This window comes from Poecilia reticulata, chromosome 19 (assembly GCF_904066995.2).
Source record: "Poecilia reticulata chromosome 19, P_reticulata-male-v2, whole genome shotgun sequence".
In the NCBI taxonomy this organism is placed as follows: domain Eukaryota; kingdom Metazoa; phylum Chordata; class Actinopteri; order Cyprinodontiformes; family Poeciliidae; genus Poecilia; species Poecilia reticulata.
The window spans coordinates 6589736-6604508 of NC_088848.1; the positions used below are offsets into that span (position 1 = coordinate 6589736).

Genomic DNA, 14773 nt, shown 5'->3' on the forward strand with positions numbered 1-14773 from the left:
GAATAATAATTTATTTTGTTGCTGCTTCATTTTGCATATCTGCAGCTTAATAACTCTACTGTGAAGGTAGAAACAATAACATTTCCTCCCTTGCATGTAGAAGTGTAACTTTGTGTTGCTATTACTTCACATTTCCTGTAGGGGGTGCAGTTTCTTAAAAGTCAAAATTAGCCAAAACTGTTTGGTTTTAATTTTTAACAGACATTAAATGTACAAAAAACCCTAAATATTATAACTAAAGGATGTTGCACCAATTACTGGTTAAAAACATAATAAAATGATACTCTGCTGAAGGTAGTGTTTTGGGGCTTTGTGGTCTTGTTTAGTGATTTATATTCTAAAATAAAGAGCGGCGTGTCTCACCAGAGGTTTGTGCAGGACGGAGCTGTTGGAGGTGACGGTGTGCTCGCCCTCCTGCATCATGGCCATCTCGCCGCTGTCATCCGAGCCGTCGGCCAGGCTGTTGACGGAGCTGCTCTGGGAGCTGGCGCTGATCGACATGGACGGCAGGGAGTGGGAGCTCTCCATGCTGTTCACGGTGCCGGTTCGCAGCATGTACCCTTCCACATCCTGGAGGAAGCAAAGGGAAACTCTGGATTTAAACATTCGAGCTGCAGGGATGAACATAAATATTATGTTTCACAGCAGATTGCACTGGTTGATTTCAGAGACGTTGGGCCTCTTATAGTCAGCTTTTTTCCTGGAACAACAAATCAAAACAACTTTTCTTCACGATTAATGTTTAGCATTTAGCGCCGTGAGCTTCCTGCTCCTCCTACAAGATTTTATGTCAAAAATCCAAAACACAATTTCAAGTTCTGTTATTTCAGTTAATATTTTTAAAATTATATGTACAAACTTTCACTTTGAAATTAATTTATATTTCATAAGTTATAGGTAACATGAGTGGATGAAAAATAAACTAACAGATCATATTTTTATGATAAATTAAAATTGTGATAAATTATTCCATAAATTATCCCAATAAATAAAAACATTATCATTTATAAACCATTTTCTACTAACATAATGGTTTATTAATGCAGGTACACAATTTCTAAAGAACATTTAACATTGGTATATCTTACATGGAAGACATTTAAAATATTCAAAATACAACACTAATAATTAAAATAGAAAACAAAATTGGATTTCAAAAAAAAAAAAAGACCTGGAAAACGGGCAAAAGGTGCAGGTACCAGTTATTTTGCACTTGATGTCAAACATTTGCTTAATTTCTCAAAATGACGGCTCTTCAACAATATTAAAGGGTTAGTGAAAACCTCCGAATGGAGATTATCGCTCATTTTAATTTATGATGCGATTGAGTAACTGATTTGCGGGAGGCTTGGCTGAACGGACAATAAACGGATGAAGGTGTGAACAAACGCAGCGCGTCTTCTCGGCCTCACCTCTTCCTCATCCCCTCCTTCTGGTGCCGGACCGTTGTGAGCCTCGTGAAACAGGATTTTCTTCATCTTGCGGTACTGCAGGTTGTCGAGCTCGCGGACGGCGTCCTTGGTTCGCGCGATCAGATCCATCACCACCGTCATGGGACGCTCCCTGCATAGGAAATGGTGCTGGGCGGCGGGACAGAGCGGAGACGGAATGAAACAACAGCTTTACGTTTCCAACAGGAGAATCCACAGTTTATGAGCGAATCTGGAAAATTTCAAGATTTTACCGTTTATGATTCAGAGCTCAGTGACAAAATCATGTAGGAATAATTAAATTAAATTACTCTTTAGGACAAAGTTTGACTCCTCGGCTTGTTTAATTGGCCCAAAATATAAATTATATATATTTTGTAATGTAAAAAATATGAATTTAGGGCTGCAACTAACTATTTTGGTAATTGATTATTATTATTATTATTATTTTTATTATTATTATTATTTTTTAGAAATAATCGGTTAAAAATTACAGATTTTTTATTTAATCACTTAAACCTTTCTTGTATTCAACATTAGAAAAACAGTAAATATGCAAACAATTTGGTTCCATATTTAAATAAGAAAATAAACATTTTATCGTCTAAAATGCAATAGCCCAGCTTTCCATTTACTGAATCTGAACCAAGATAAAACATATTCACAAATGTTTATACCTTAAATGCAAAATGTTTACATTTTGTACAGTTTTGGCTTAATGTGTTCTTTTTGTCACCAAATGGCCTTTTTGCGAGTCAGTTAATGATTAATCAATTTCTAAATTATTTGACAATTATTTTAACAATCGATTAATCATGATTAATCGCTTCAGCCCTAGATGTATTAAAATAAAATATCCTACAATTAAAGGCATTTTCTGTCAAATCTTCTAATTTCTCGGTTAGAAAACCAATCTGAAGACTCTGCCTGCCTCTTTCCTCTGACTGTCCGTACCTTCAGCAGCACATCAGAGGTAGGTCTGTCCTGGGCCAGCTTTTGCAAACAGGAGTCCACAAAATTGCGGAAATAATCCGACCTGGAACAGAAAACAAATAAAAATCATGATTTAGTAGCAGTTCAAAAAGGTTTAAAGACGCTGTCGAGTATCAGATTTATTTTCCACTGAAGAACACTGGTAACTTCTACGTCCTGTTTCTCTTTGCTCAATTTTTACCCAGAGCCAACGAACAAGACAGCGATTATCCCGGTTTGGTTTCAGTTAATCGGATCCAATTCCAGTTCTGAATTAATTTCAATGTTCTTGGTCTCAAAGAGGCTCAGTAATTGTTCTTTGTTCGATTCGAGGCTGGATGCAGGTTATGCAGAGGAGTTGAAGCTCCCAAACTGTGGAATGCTGCAACACTGAACATTAAAATTTAGCTTTAAAAAATTTAAGATCTGAGGCTTCAGATTCAGAGTGACCATTCAATTTATTTTACTCGCTCTTTGATTTGTTGTATTTTCCGGCCTACAATTGCTTTTCCCCCATAGTTTGGCTGGTTTCCTCTTAATGACATTTTTTGACTGATGTAATGTAAAGTCCATAATATACGGTAATTCTTGCTGCCTATTCTGTTACTAATTTATGCTTCAGTTTCTCTGTACAGTGCTTATTGTTCTTAACCTGCTCTATACATAAAGCTCTAAAACATAATAAAGTTATCCCATCTTTTTACAATAATCATGATATAAAGGATGAAAAGGGCTTAAAAGTTTTCTCTAAATCAAATATAACCTGTAAGACAATCTCCAACAATTTCCTCTGAACAGTAGAGGCCCATGAGAAAACAATGAATCAGGTGGAAAAAATGTGGAAGCAAAGACTTAATTATCTCAGGGCAGCAAAAATATTCTAACCACATTTTACGTTTTTTATTAATCTAAACCAGTGGTTCTTAACCTTTCTTGAGGTACCAAACCCACCAGTTTCATAAGTGCTTTCACTGAACCCTTCTGTAGTGATAAAATTTTTTTTTTTCCAAATTCAAGACATAGATCACAAAGTCTTCTTAAAAGGTGGAGTCTCTGAGAACAGTTCTTCAAAATATAGTCAGTGTTTTCAGCAAAGTTGAGCTGACTGTCCAGGAACGACCCAAGGTATTTAAAATTTGCCACAGTTTCAACAGGTTGGCCATCGAGAGAAACTGGAACCACTTTAAGGTTTTCTTTAGATCATTTAATTAGCTCTACGCTCTTAAGAGAATGAAAAATTAATAATAAATAATAAAGACTCTGTGGTATTCTGATTTAGTAATGTAATTATATTAGTTGTGTTACCACCCCCACACCACTAGAGGCAGTAGCAACCCCGAAAAGATGTGACTAAGGAGCAGATTTAGAAGTACACCAAAGGCTGCAGAATTTGGTAAAAATTGAGCTTTGCTGAAGTAATTAAAGACACAAGTTCAAATCCATGCTGAGAGTGGAACTCCTTCAATCAGGGCTCCTCCGCAGCTCTGATTGGCTAAGCAATGTAACGTGATCCTCTACAGCAAGTGATGGCAAAGCAGGGCGTCTTCACGACTTTACACAAGTGTGTCTTTACCTCCGCGGCAGTGGCTCCGCCGAACCCCTGAGACCGACTCATGGAACCCCTGGGGTTCGAACCCAGGTTAAGAACCACTGTTCTAAAACTTTGCAAAAGGTGTTAAGGTTTATGGTTGTGAAATCTTTTTCTCACCAGTGATTCGACTGCAACACAGGGCTCTCGTTCTGGGCGATGTGGTATAAGGCACTCATAGCATTCATGTTGAACAGCGGCGGCTTCCTCTCCGCTGCGAAGCATCAAGAAAGAGGAAATGGTTTCAGCTTGTTGAATTTCTGTCCTTAACACGCTAACAGGAGTTTTCCTCTTACCCAGCTCTATGCAGGTAATGCCAAGTGACCACACATCCACCTTCCCGTCGTACTGTCCCTCATCCATGGCGAGGATCACCTCAGGCGCCATCCTGCACAGAGAAAACAACATTTCCATTCTTTTGTTTCCATTTGGTTGTGGAGCAACGGAGAGCTGCATCTCCAGGCAAATCCGTTTCCAGAGTCTGAAAAACATCGACTGACAATATTCAAACTCAAAAATATTTTATTCAATTCAGAGGGAAATGAAATGTTGCAACTTATATTCTACAATTTTCTTCAGAGTTGTAGATTGTGATAAACAGAGGCAGGAAGAATCTCCTCTAGTAGTCAGTGTTACAGCGGCTCTGACTGTCATATAAGAGTCTCAGGAAGAGGAAACTGAGGATTGTAAATGTTCTTGATTTAATGAAGGAGACGTCTAGAGCAGGGCTGAAACGATTAATGAGATTCACTACAATTAATCGATTATTCAAATAATTATAAACTAACTATTAACCTAACCATTAACTGATAATCATTAAATGATCGAGCAGTTCCTAGAGGAGTGGTGTGTTGTTGCATTTTAGACATTAAATATTTATTTTGTTATTTAAAAGAGGAATTTATTTGTTTACTTGCTTTTCCCTTCAGGAAGTTGCAGTGTTTTATTTGTGATTTCATGTCACTTTTTTCAAAAGGTTGTGAATTATGTAAAGCTTTATTTTTGCCACAGCATGTTGGCAAAAAGTTGGAATTTCTGCTGATAACCCTCCCCCCAAAAAATACACGATTCTAATATTTAAGGTACAAATAACATTTTCCAGTTCCTTCTTAAAAAAACACTGCAAAAACACAAACTCTAGTTTCTAGTGGAAATATCTTCATACATATGAAATAAGACAAAACTAACTTAAAGCTAACTTATTAGCAAGATGTACGAGTTTATTAGAGTCAAGGAATGGTGTATTGTTGCATTTCAGACATTGAATGTTTATTTTGTTATTTAAAAGAAAACTTGATTTGTTCATTTGCATTTTTAATGCATTTCTAATATTGCATAAAAAAGTTTAAATAAAAACATGTAGAACGTTTTTATTTGATTAATCGATTAATCAGGATAATCGATTGATTAATCAAAAGTAATCGTCAGTTGCAGCCTTACTGTACACTAGCTTTTTGCACTGGTGCAAGTTTTCGACTGCAGGTTAGACTCAGTTCATCCCTGATTACCAACCAAATGTATGTAAACTTCTGAATTCAAAGAAAGTTGTTTAATAAAACATTTTCTTGCCACATTTTCTGGCATTTGGTGAATTGAAATAACTTTGGTAATTCCATCTAACTGATGTAAAACAAGAGAAGTTGTCTCTTTTTATTCTGTGTACATAAACAGAATTAGTTGGTTATTTCAACGATTTGTTAATCACGATTAATCGTTTCAACCCTGGTGTGTATGAAACATTTAAATAAGTGCGCCGTGGTTGTTTTACCAGTAAGGTGTTCCCACGAAGGAGTTGGCCGGGGCAACAATAGAAGCAGAGCCGAAGTCTCCCAGTTTGACCTGACCTGGTTCTGTTAGCAAGATGTTTCCTGCTTTCACGTCCCTGACAGGCAGAAAGCATCAGATGGAAGAAAAACAGAAAAACCGAGGAAGAGATGAGATGTCGCTGCAGTATAAACAGTGTTGCATAAGCTTTGTTATCAGAACCGCTTATGCCTCTCGTCAGAAGCGTGGGCGCGGAGAGCGGGGCGGCTGAAGAGAAGCGAGGTTCACCTGTGAATCATGTTGTGAGAGTGAAGGTAGACCAGTCCCTGCAAAGCACCGTGGGTAATGGCAGCTATTTCCACCTCTTGGAGGGGTTTCTTGTGGACTGTGGAGAGAATTTTTACATTTGCATAAACGACAGACTGAAAACGCAGCGAAATCTCGATAAATGTTTTGTTCCCTTGTACCTTCTAGCAGGTCGGAGGCTGAACCCAAACAGTACTCCATCACCAGCTGGAAAAGAGCAAACAGGAAGAGCGTTGTTGTTTGGAAACATCCAACCACACATTGGCCATTTTGTTTTGCTCCAGCGCAGAAGTAAAGCTGCAGAAATCTAGCTACTCATCAATGTTTTTATTGCTTTTTAACCTCATTAACTTTTTCAAATATGCCAAAGGTTTTCAGTAAATCGTCTCTGGGAATAAAAGTCTTATTAAGCCCAAAAGGAACCATGAATTAAACCTGAATTCTAATCTCACTTCCTGCCGTTTCAGGAAGTTGTGGAGTCAAGTTGGATTAGTCAAACCCAGACGCTGCGACGACTACGACATGCAAACAGCAGAAGTGGAACAATGAAGTGACGTTACTGAAATAAATACCGGAGGTTTAGAGTTTCTGCTTTTTTAGTGATGAATTACAAATAGAAATAGATTTTTCTGTCATCAAATCAAAAAATGAGGCGATATGAAAGAGAAATAATGACTTTACATCGTCTCCTCCATTTTTTGTGTTTTTTTTTCCAATGTCACTTTTAAATATGCATCTTTTTTATTAAGCATTTGTAGCATTAGGCAGAGAAATATTAAAACTGTACATTTACCGATTAGGAAGAAATCTAATCACAGTCCCTCCAGGAAGTTGCAATGATTTTTTTTGTGATTGTTGTTGCCAAAAATTCCTGATTTCACACACACTTTTTTCAAAAGGTTGTGAATTTTTTAAGCTTAATTTTTATTCTTATAAAAAAATTCAAATTTCTGCACATAACCTTCCTAAAGGAAACAGGATTCTAACTTAATTCATATTTAAAGTGCAAATAACATTTTTCAGAACCTTCTTTAAAATAACACACTGCAAAACACAAAATCTTACCAAGTATTTTGGTTTAGTTTTTGGTGCAAATTTCTCAGTACATTTGAAATAACACAAAGCAAACTTATATCTAACTTTTCAGCAAGACACAGGAGTTTGTTTAGAGTCAATAATTCCTCAACATTTATGAAAAATGACTAGTTCCATTGGAAAATTATTTCACTTATAGCAAGACATTTCCCATATAAAACAATCTCATATATTTTGCTGAAAATGTGCTTGTAAATTAGCACACCTGAAATAAAACAAAACTAAGACTTGAAACTAGACCAACAATACTTGGTAGGATTTTGTGTTTTTTGCAGTGCATCCTACTCTTAATACTTAATACAAATCAAGTCCTGAAGAGCTGGCAAAATGCAAAAAATAAATAAATAAAAAAAATAAAAAATCAAGTTAACATGAACTGTTTACACAGAATAAGTAAATCCTTCAGAAGATCTCAAAATGGCATTTGCCAAAAAAAAAAAAAGAAAAAGGAAATGTTACCGCTTCACACCACATTTTTGTCTTACAGGTTTGACTTTCAAGAGAATCGTTTTGAAACAAGAAGTTAAAATGGTCAAAATTCAGAAAAGGATGACATGCAGAAAATGTTACGGTGGTCAGAGAACATTTGAAAATATTAGTGTAATTTAATATCAGATGGTGAGAAAAGTAGTTTTTTTTTAATTCAGTGCTTGTAAATGTGTTGCATTTGCTGGAGCTGCAGGTGCAGCGCAGCCTCACCCAGGCGGTGTGCTCCCTCAGGTAGCAGCCTCGGTACTCCACCGTGTTCGGGTGGCGCAGCTTCTGGAGGAACTTCACTTCCTTGATGATGTCCTGCCATTTCTGGAGCAGAAACAGAACCACCGTCACTGACCAGCTGACTCATTCACGGTTCGTACGGTAAAACTCAAACACTTTTCATGCATTTTCAGTGCCACACTTTGAGACAGAAACAATGCAAATAAACTAAAAAAAAGAGTTTTAATTCACTGTTATGTTAAATCATTTTTAATAGTACTACATTCTACAGGAGAGACAAGATAAACTAATAAACAAAACATTTTGTTTTAAAAAGTCTCACAAACACTCTCTATAAACCTGACTGGTCAAAGAAATAAAAACACTAATTTAATTAAAAAATATAAAATAATACTGAAAATCCTTACATTTGAATTAAGTTCATTAGTGTAAAAAATATAAGCTAAGCTTTATTTTGATTAACACTCTGAAGGCACCACAACCCACTGACCGTTTAAAAAAATACATTATTCGTTACAATTGCTTTTGTTTTTTTGCCCTTTGAAATCTAAAGATATAAAGATTATTATAAATAAAATACATGTTTATTATTAATAGTAACAATAATACACAGATCAATAAATTATTAAGCAATTGCAAATAATAAATATGCATTACATTGAAGTAATCTAAACTAATCCTGGGTAAATGAAACTCCTGCTCAAGTTAAATGCTTAAACACAATATGCGAAGAAAGCTAAAAGAAATCTCTACAAGAATTAAGTTTTCCTGCATTCAGTTAATAAAAATAACTACCAATTATAACCGACGTAAAACAAAAACAGTTGAATCTAATGCTTTTAATCAGATGTTAGACTGAACTTTATCACTAAACTGTGAAGTTTGAATATCAAGAACTTTGAAGGATTTTATCCAGAAATGAAAACACCTGATTTAAATGATTTTTTGTCTCGTACCTCATTGGACTGTTTGCCGCTGTAGGACATCTTCTTGATGGCCACCACCTCATTGGTGCGGATGTCGTGGGCCTGGAGTGGGGAGGAGAAATGAGTTTCAGGTTTAGCTCAAATGAAGGTTTTATTTCTGTAAAGGAAACTATGATTCGTCTTCTGATCATAAAACTGGACATGTCAAAGCAAATAGGATTACACCTTCCATCTTTAGGAGGATAATGTTGTTTACACAGATTTTATAGGTCATTTTATTTATTGTTTCTGTTTTGTTTATTTATTTTGGATATTGGTTCGCCTTATTAAAAAAAGAACTGCAAATTTTCAATGTACCAACTGGAAAAATATAGAACAAAATCTAGTTTCTGATCAGTAAATTAAGGGTTTTGGTCACTTATTCATAAATAGATGCAGATTTAGGTAAATTTGTATCATTTATGAATTAACTAAATTCAGCAGAATATGTTGGCAGCGACACATTTTCACAAGCCAACGTTGGCAACGTTGTGATGCCGTAACTCTGCGATACTTTTCACTTTTGAAACATTACAACGGTTTCTGAAAGGGGAGACGATTCCCAGAAAATATTTGGTTATTAGGGTAACTTCACTCCCGCCATTACAGGAAGCAGTTTTTTCTTCATTTTAATCTGATAAAACACTCTTAACAGACTAAGTTGTAAATAACTGCTATATATTAAAAGTTAAGGTTGTTTTGGACAAATTGGCCAAATAATTTACTCAGAGGACATTTAAAGAACTTCATACGGAGATTTGAGGCTTAAAGGGTTAAACTGCAAGCTATCATAACAATGCAGCCTTCAAACTGAAATCTTTTCACACATTCTTTGGATTGGTTTATTTAAAAAAAATAGGGCAACCTGCAGCAAACACAGCGTTTCATCTGACTCAGATTTTGAACAGATTCTTTAGTAAATAAACATCAGAGCGTCTTTCATGTGACAGATTTGGCACAGACAGACACAGGAGACATCAAGACATCCAAACACACAGCAGCAAACTCACAAAGTAGACGGCGCCGAAGCTCCCATGGCCGATCTCCCTGAGGTCGGTGAAGAGCTTCTCGGGGTCCTCCCTGCAGAACAGCTCCGCCACCTCCGGGTCCTTCAGGCTCCCGGCCCGCACACTCGACGGCATGGCCAGCGCCTGGCGGGGAGCGCAGGACACACGCAGCGTGAGCGTCTGCTGTTTGAACCACTACAGACATCTCTGACTGAAACACGGCTTACAAAATAATTTTAAAAGGTCTGTTACAGGTTTAAACGGAGCAAAACATGGAAAACTGAAACAGTCAAAGCTTAAGAAATGAACGTAGTAATAAACAATCGTATGATGAATTAAAATGACTTCTGATTTGAAGGGCAATTTTATTTATAAAGATATCATGATTCATTTATGGTTTCGGTTGTGTGTAATCCTGCTGAAATAAGCAACAAATCAATTAATCACATAAGAAATTAAAACAAGCTCAATCATTTCCATTTGCATGATTTATAGATTTTCTCTTTCTACCAAAAACTGGATGATAAAAATCTTCAGTCTGCACATTTGGTCTCAACTAGCTGTTGTTACTGAAAGACAGTTTTGTTTACAAAGACTTTATAATTCATTTATTTGTTGTTGTTTTTATTTATGTTGGATATTTTAAATGTCTTCCATTTCCAGTATTAAATGCTCATTAGAATTTAAAGTTAGTTGATCTTTATGCCATTATTACTACTTGAAAATGGTCTCAAAAAAACAATATTATCATTTACCACAATAATTTATGGGACAAGACCCAGTCAGAACTATTTGCTGGTTTGTGTCGGTAAATCACATAAAATTACATTAAAATTTAAATCTGTTGCTGTAAAGCGATAAAATGTAGGAAAAGTGAAGGAGAATAAATACTTCCAGAATAAAACTGAAACTGGGATCAAATGCAGCAGTAAAGTATTTAGACAAAGCCTTTCCTTGCTGTATTCTGATTAGGATAAAACTGTAAAAACTGGAGGATTTTCCCACAGGGCAGAGCAGTTAGGCCACAAGATTTCCCTGAACCAAATTAAACTGTAACCACCAACCACTCTGTAAAGGTAACCAAAGGTTAAAGCGGCACAGTTCACCACATTTAAATTACGACTGATAATTTATTATCCTGATAAGATAAGGCATAATAAACCATGAACGGTTTTATTGTAATGCCACCAACTCCTAAAACGTTTTATTAAAGCCGACAGAAGTTTCAGAACATGTTCCTGGTTTAATTTGAATCTACATTTATTTTGTAACTATTTATTCTGAGAGCCTAGATAACAGCATTTAGTTTTAGTCACTGTTCCCAACTTTATATATTTTGTAACCTGGAAAAAGAAAAACGTTGTTAGAAAAGGTTACAGTTTCAGACTTGTTTATAAAATAACAAATATGATATTTAATCAAAATATTTTAAAAGAACATAAATGCGGAGATGTGCAAAATGTATCAAATAATCGCTATCCTCAAATCCTGACACAAACTGTTCAGAAATTTTTAAAACATCTCAAAAGTGTGGCATGCTTTTTTGAATCCAACACTTAGTCGCGGCACCATGTGCTAACACCATACTATGTTAGCACTTTTGCACATTTATAGCAGCTTCAGCTCAATCAAACTGGATGAAAAGCATCTATTAACATACATTTTCTCCACTGGACTTTGACTAGGACATTCTAACACATAAATATGCTTTGATGTGAAGCACTTTACTGTAACTCTGTCTTCATGTAAACAAGTGTTTTGCTGCACCAAACAGGATTTCCTACTGGTTCATTTAGCTTCATCCACATTCCTATCTTCCCAACAACAACAACAACAAAAGCATTCCCACAGCATGATGCTTCCTCCACCATGTTTCATTGATGGAAATGTGTGTTTATGGTAGTCACATAAAATCCAATGAAATACATTGAAGTTTGGGGTGGTAACAATGCTACTTCACATATCCAGCTATGTGGAGTTACAAAGCAACCAATCCAGGAGCTGCGTTTACTTTCCTTGGTGCTGATTGGTTGAATAAAAAAGGGAGCCAAGGAAGTCTGTAGAGGTTAGCTTCTGCAGTAGACAGATTTCCCTGCATATTAAAGCATATTCGGTGTTTGAACTAATAAAATCGGAAGCTAACGCCAGAAGATGTCTTATGTCAATTGGAGTAGACAAAAATTGTACTCAAGTAGCCGTCCAAGAAATTACTCAAGAAAATAGTTTTTAAAAAATTGGTAATAAATCTTCTCAGGTACTGAGTAACTGATAAAATTATCAATCATTTAATATTTAAAAATTCCATCATCAAATAGACAAAAATATAAAGATTTTGATATCTCAGGGACAAAAATGACAATAATTCCTATAACTAACAACAACAAAAAATCAGGCAAAAGAATCTTTTTTGAAATCAGTTTTTTTCAATAAAAAACTTGTGAAACTTTAACAAAAACTGCAGGTGTGTGTCTGTCTGGTGAATTTTTGGTTGTGAACTTTCTAAAATTAAGAAATTTTACTGCCCAACTGAATTTATTGCAAATGATATAATGGTCTCAGTATTTGATATCTATATATCATGCATAATCCTATTGGAAAATCATGCAATCCTCTTTCTCGTGTGCTTTGTGTAGTTCTAGCACTCCGTGTAGTTTTAGCATCTTGGACGCTGCTGTCTATGACGGGCGTGAGCATCTACTGAAGTGAGACGCCATCAGACAGGCTGATTATTATGTTAGCATGGCAAAGGTGGAGTATAATTACAATAATTGTTGATTCTGTGAGTCCATTTCTGCTTTATTCCAACAGGACAATAGCTCTAAAGCCCAGAGGCTTTGAATGCAAACTTCAAAACAAAGCCACATCAGATGCTATTCTGTGGTTGTTCTGTTGCCCTCAAAGTGGAACTACTTGGTTCCCTTTAGAAACGAGAAGCTGTTTAAATATTGCAACCAAAGCCGGGCCGTCTTGATCTATTTTTTAAGAGCCTGGTGGCAGGCAACACAAAACGAGACAAGTTATGTTGCACTGATGTGGTTTCTGTGAAGGCTTATTTTTTATATTTCTAGCTGCATGTAAAACGTGGGTGGGTTTAATAAAAACAAGATCACAAAAAGAAAGAAATTAATTGGGTGATAAATTAAAATGAGAGGAATAATTTTCATTTGGATAATAATGAAAATTATTCATTATTATCCAACAGGGAACCCAGTCCTGTTTTCCCTGTCCAAATTCAAAAATCCAATTTAAATTATTGTTGCATCAGTTGTTTTGCTTGTTCATTTTGGGTATTACAATGCGTTTCAGTTCCAGTTAAATTAGACATTAAAGTTTTTAACCTTAGGTGGATATACTTACATTAAAAAGTAATTTTTATTCCAACAATGTTAGTTGAAAATGGCCTCAAAATTACAATATTATCGTAAAGCACAATAATTTGTTCCTGTGACAAGCCTACACACTAGTAGGCCTGTGTCAAGCAGTGAATCAATCAATTGATAAATTAAAACAAACTCAACCATTTCCATTTGCATGATTTATTGTTTTTCTCTTTCTACCAAAAACTGGATGATAGAAGTCTTCAGTTTGGTGCTTCAGTCTCAATTAGCCATTTTTTTGAAGGATAATTTTGTTTACCAGGATTTTATAATTCGTTTTATTTGTTTCTGTTGTTTTCTTTATGTATTTCGGATATTTAAAATGTCTTCCAGCTCCAGTATTAAATGTTCATTAGAATTCAAAGTTTATTAATATTTTGGAATACATTACATACCTTCATATTCCTTGAAAATGGTGTCAAAACAACAATATTATTGTTTATTTCAATAATTTCTAGGCCAATTAATCGTCTAGCAAAATTTGTTATCGTGACACGCCAAATATGGTTGCAAAAAAAGGGTGTAAAATATTGCTTCAACTATAAATATCCTAAGGAGTGTCCGTTCTTAACATTCAATAGATAATGATTCAGAGAGGCAACGATTGTTTTGTTTTACAGCAGTTTAAACGATTTATATCAAGTCTTACCGTGGCTTTTGGGATCCACTGTAGCTAGCCCTAGAGCTAGCTGACTGGCCTGGCAGGAAAATCTTGGGTTTCTCCCTCCCCTGTCCTCCCGTCTCCTCCTCGCCTCTGGTGTCTATTCAACACGAACAGCCCACATTCCGTCTGCCCGTCGCGGTTGTAGCTAAACCCCCGGCCATCCCGGTGCTCCCAGCAGCTTTCTGCTACTTGACATGAGTGGAGCCAGCTGACTGCCGCCTGCCAGCTAACCCACGAGCGCAGCTGCCCTGCCGGAGAAAATGTGGAGAAAAATCAGGGCCAAGGCTCCGGGGCTGCTGTTAGCACCGCGGCTAACCGAATAACGTCAACGGCCGGAGCTGATAGAGGACGCCGTTTAGCGGGAGACCGGCTCATTAAAATCCGCCACTCCACTCCCTACTCCGATTCGCAGTGACATTTTAGCTAACGCTGTCGGTGAGCTGCCTCTCCGCTCCGTTTTATCCCCATTTTTGCTCGGCTCTCATCCGTTTTTTTGTTCAGGACTTCATGATGGCGGAGCGGGGCGGGAGCCGAGAGGAAACCGGAAGTGCTCTTCTTCTCGGGTTGAGAAGCAGGCGAGTGTCCAATAACAGTATCCCCATGTGGCCGAGGCGAAATCATCAAAACACCACGGAAATATGAGATCATTCAGCAAAAAAGTATTAAAAATATTACATCAATTCATTCATTTTAACCATTATTTCTAAATCTAGCATGTTATAGTTTGTACATAACATAGTTAATAAAAGTATAACTATAAATTCTATAACAAACGAATTATTAGTTCATTATTAATGTACAGAGTTGCGCAGTAACTAGTTAGTTTTTTTTCAACAATATTTGTATTGAGTTTTGCATATATGTAACACAGAAAACATACAAACGCTG

The 14773-nt window shown here is 36.2% G+C and overlaps 1 protein-coding gene across 3 annotated transcripts in view; it reads right to left on the reverse strand.

Annotated features, from left to right (window-relative positions):
• Positions 1-14436, reverse strand: part of taok2b (TAO kinase 2b) — a 36902-nt gene extending 22466 nt beyond the window's left edge. Inside the window, exons 1-12 of one of the 3 annotated variants that reach the window (XM_081600597.1) lie at positions 13871-14435; positions 9848-9988; positions 8829-8900; positions 7855-7956; positions 6222-6267; positions 6043-6139; positions 5759-5872; positions 4287-4378; positions 4111-4204; positions 2385-2466; positions 1413-1580; positions 364-570 (exon numbers count right to left, since the gene is read on the reverse strand). In XM_081600597.1, coding sequence (XP_081456723.1) covers positions 364-570; positions 1413-1580; positions 2385-2466; positions 4111-4204; positions 4287-4378; positions 5759-5872; positions 6043-6139; positions 6222-6267; positions 7855-7956; positions 8829-8900; positions 9848-9979 — 1206 coding nt within the window. In that variant the 5' untranslated portion in view covers positions 9980-9988; positions 13871-14435. Of the gene's footprint in view, positions 1-363; positions 571-1412; positions 1581-2384; positions 2467-4110; positions 4205-4286; positions 4379-5758; positions 5873-6042; positions 6140-6221; positions 6268-7854; positions 7957-8828; positions 8901-9847; positions 9989-13870 lie in introns of all 3 variants that reach the window. The other 2 variants (XM_008436795.3, XM_008436794.3) reach the window with 2 other exon arrangements.
• Positions 14437-14773: the final 337 nt, after the last annotated feature.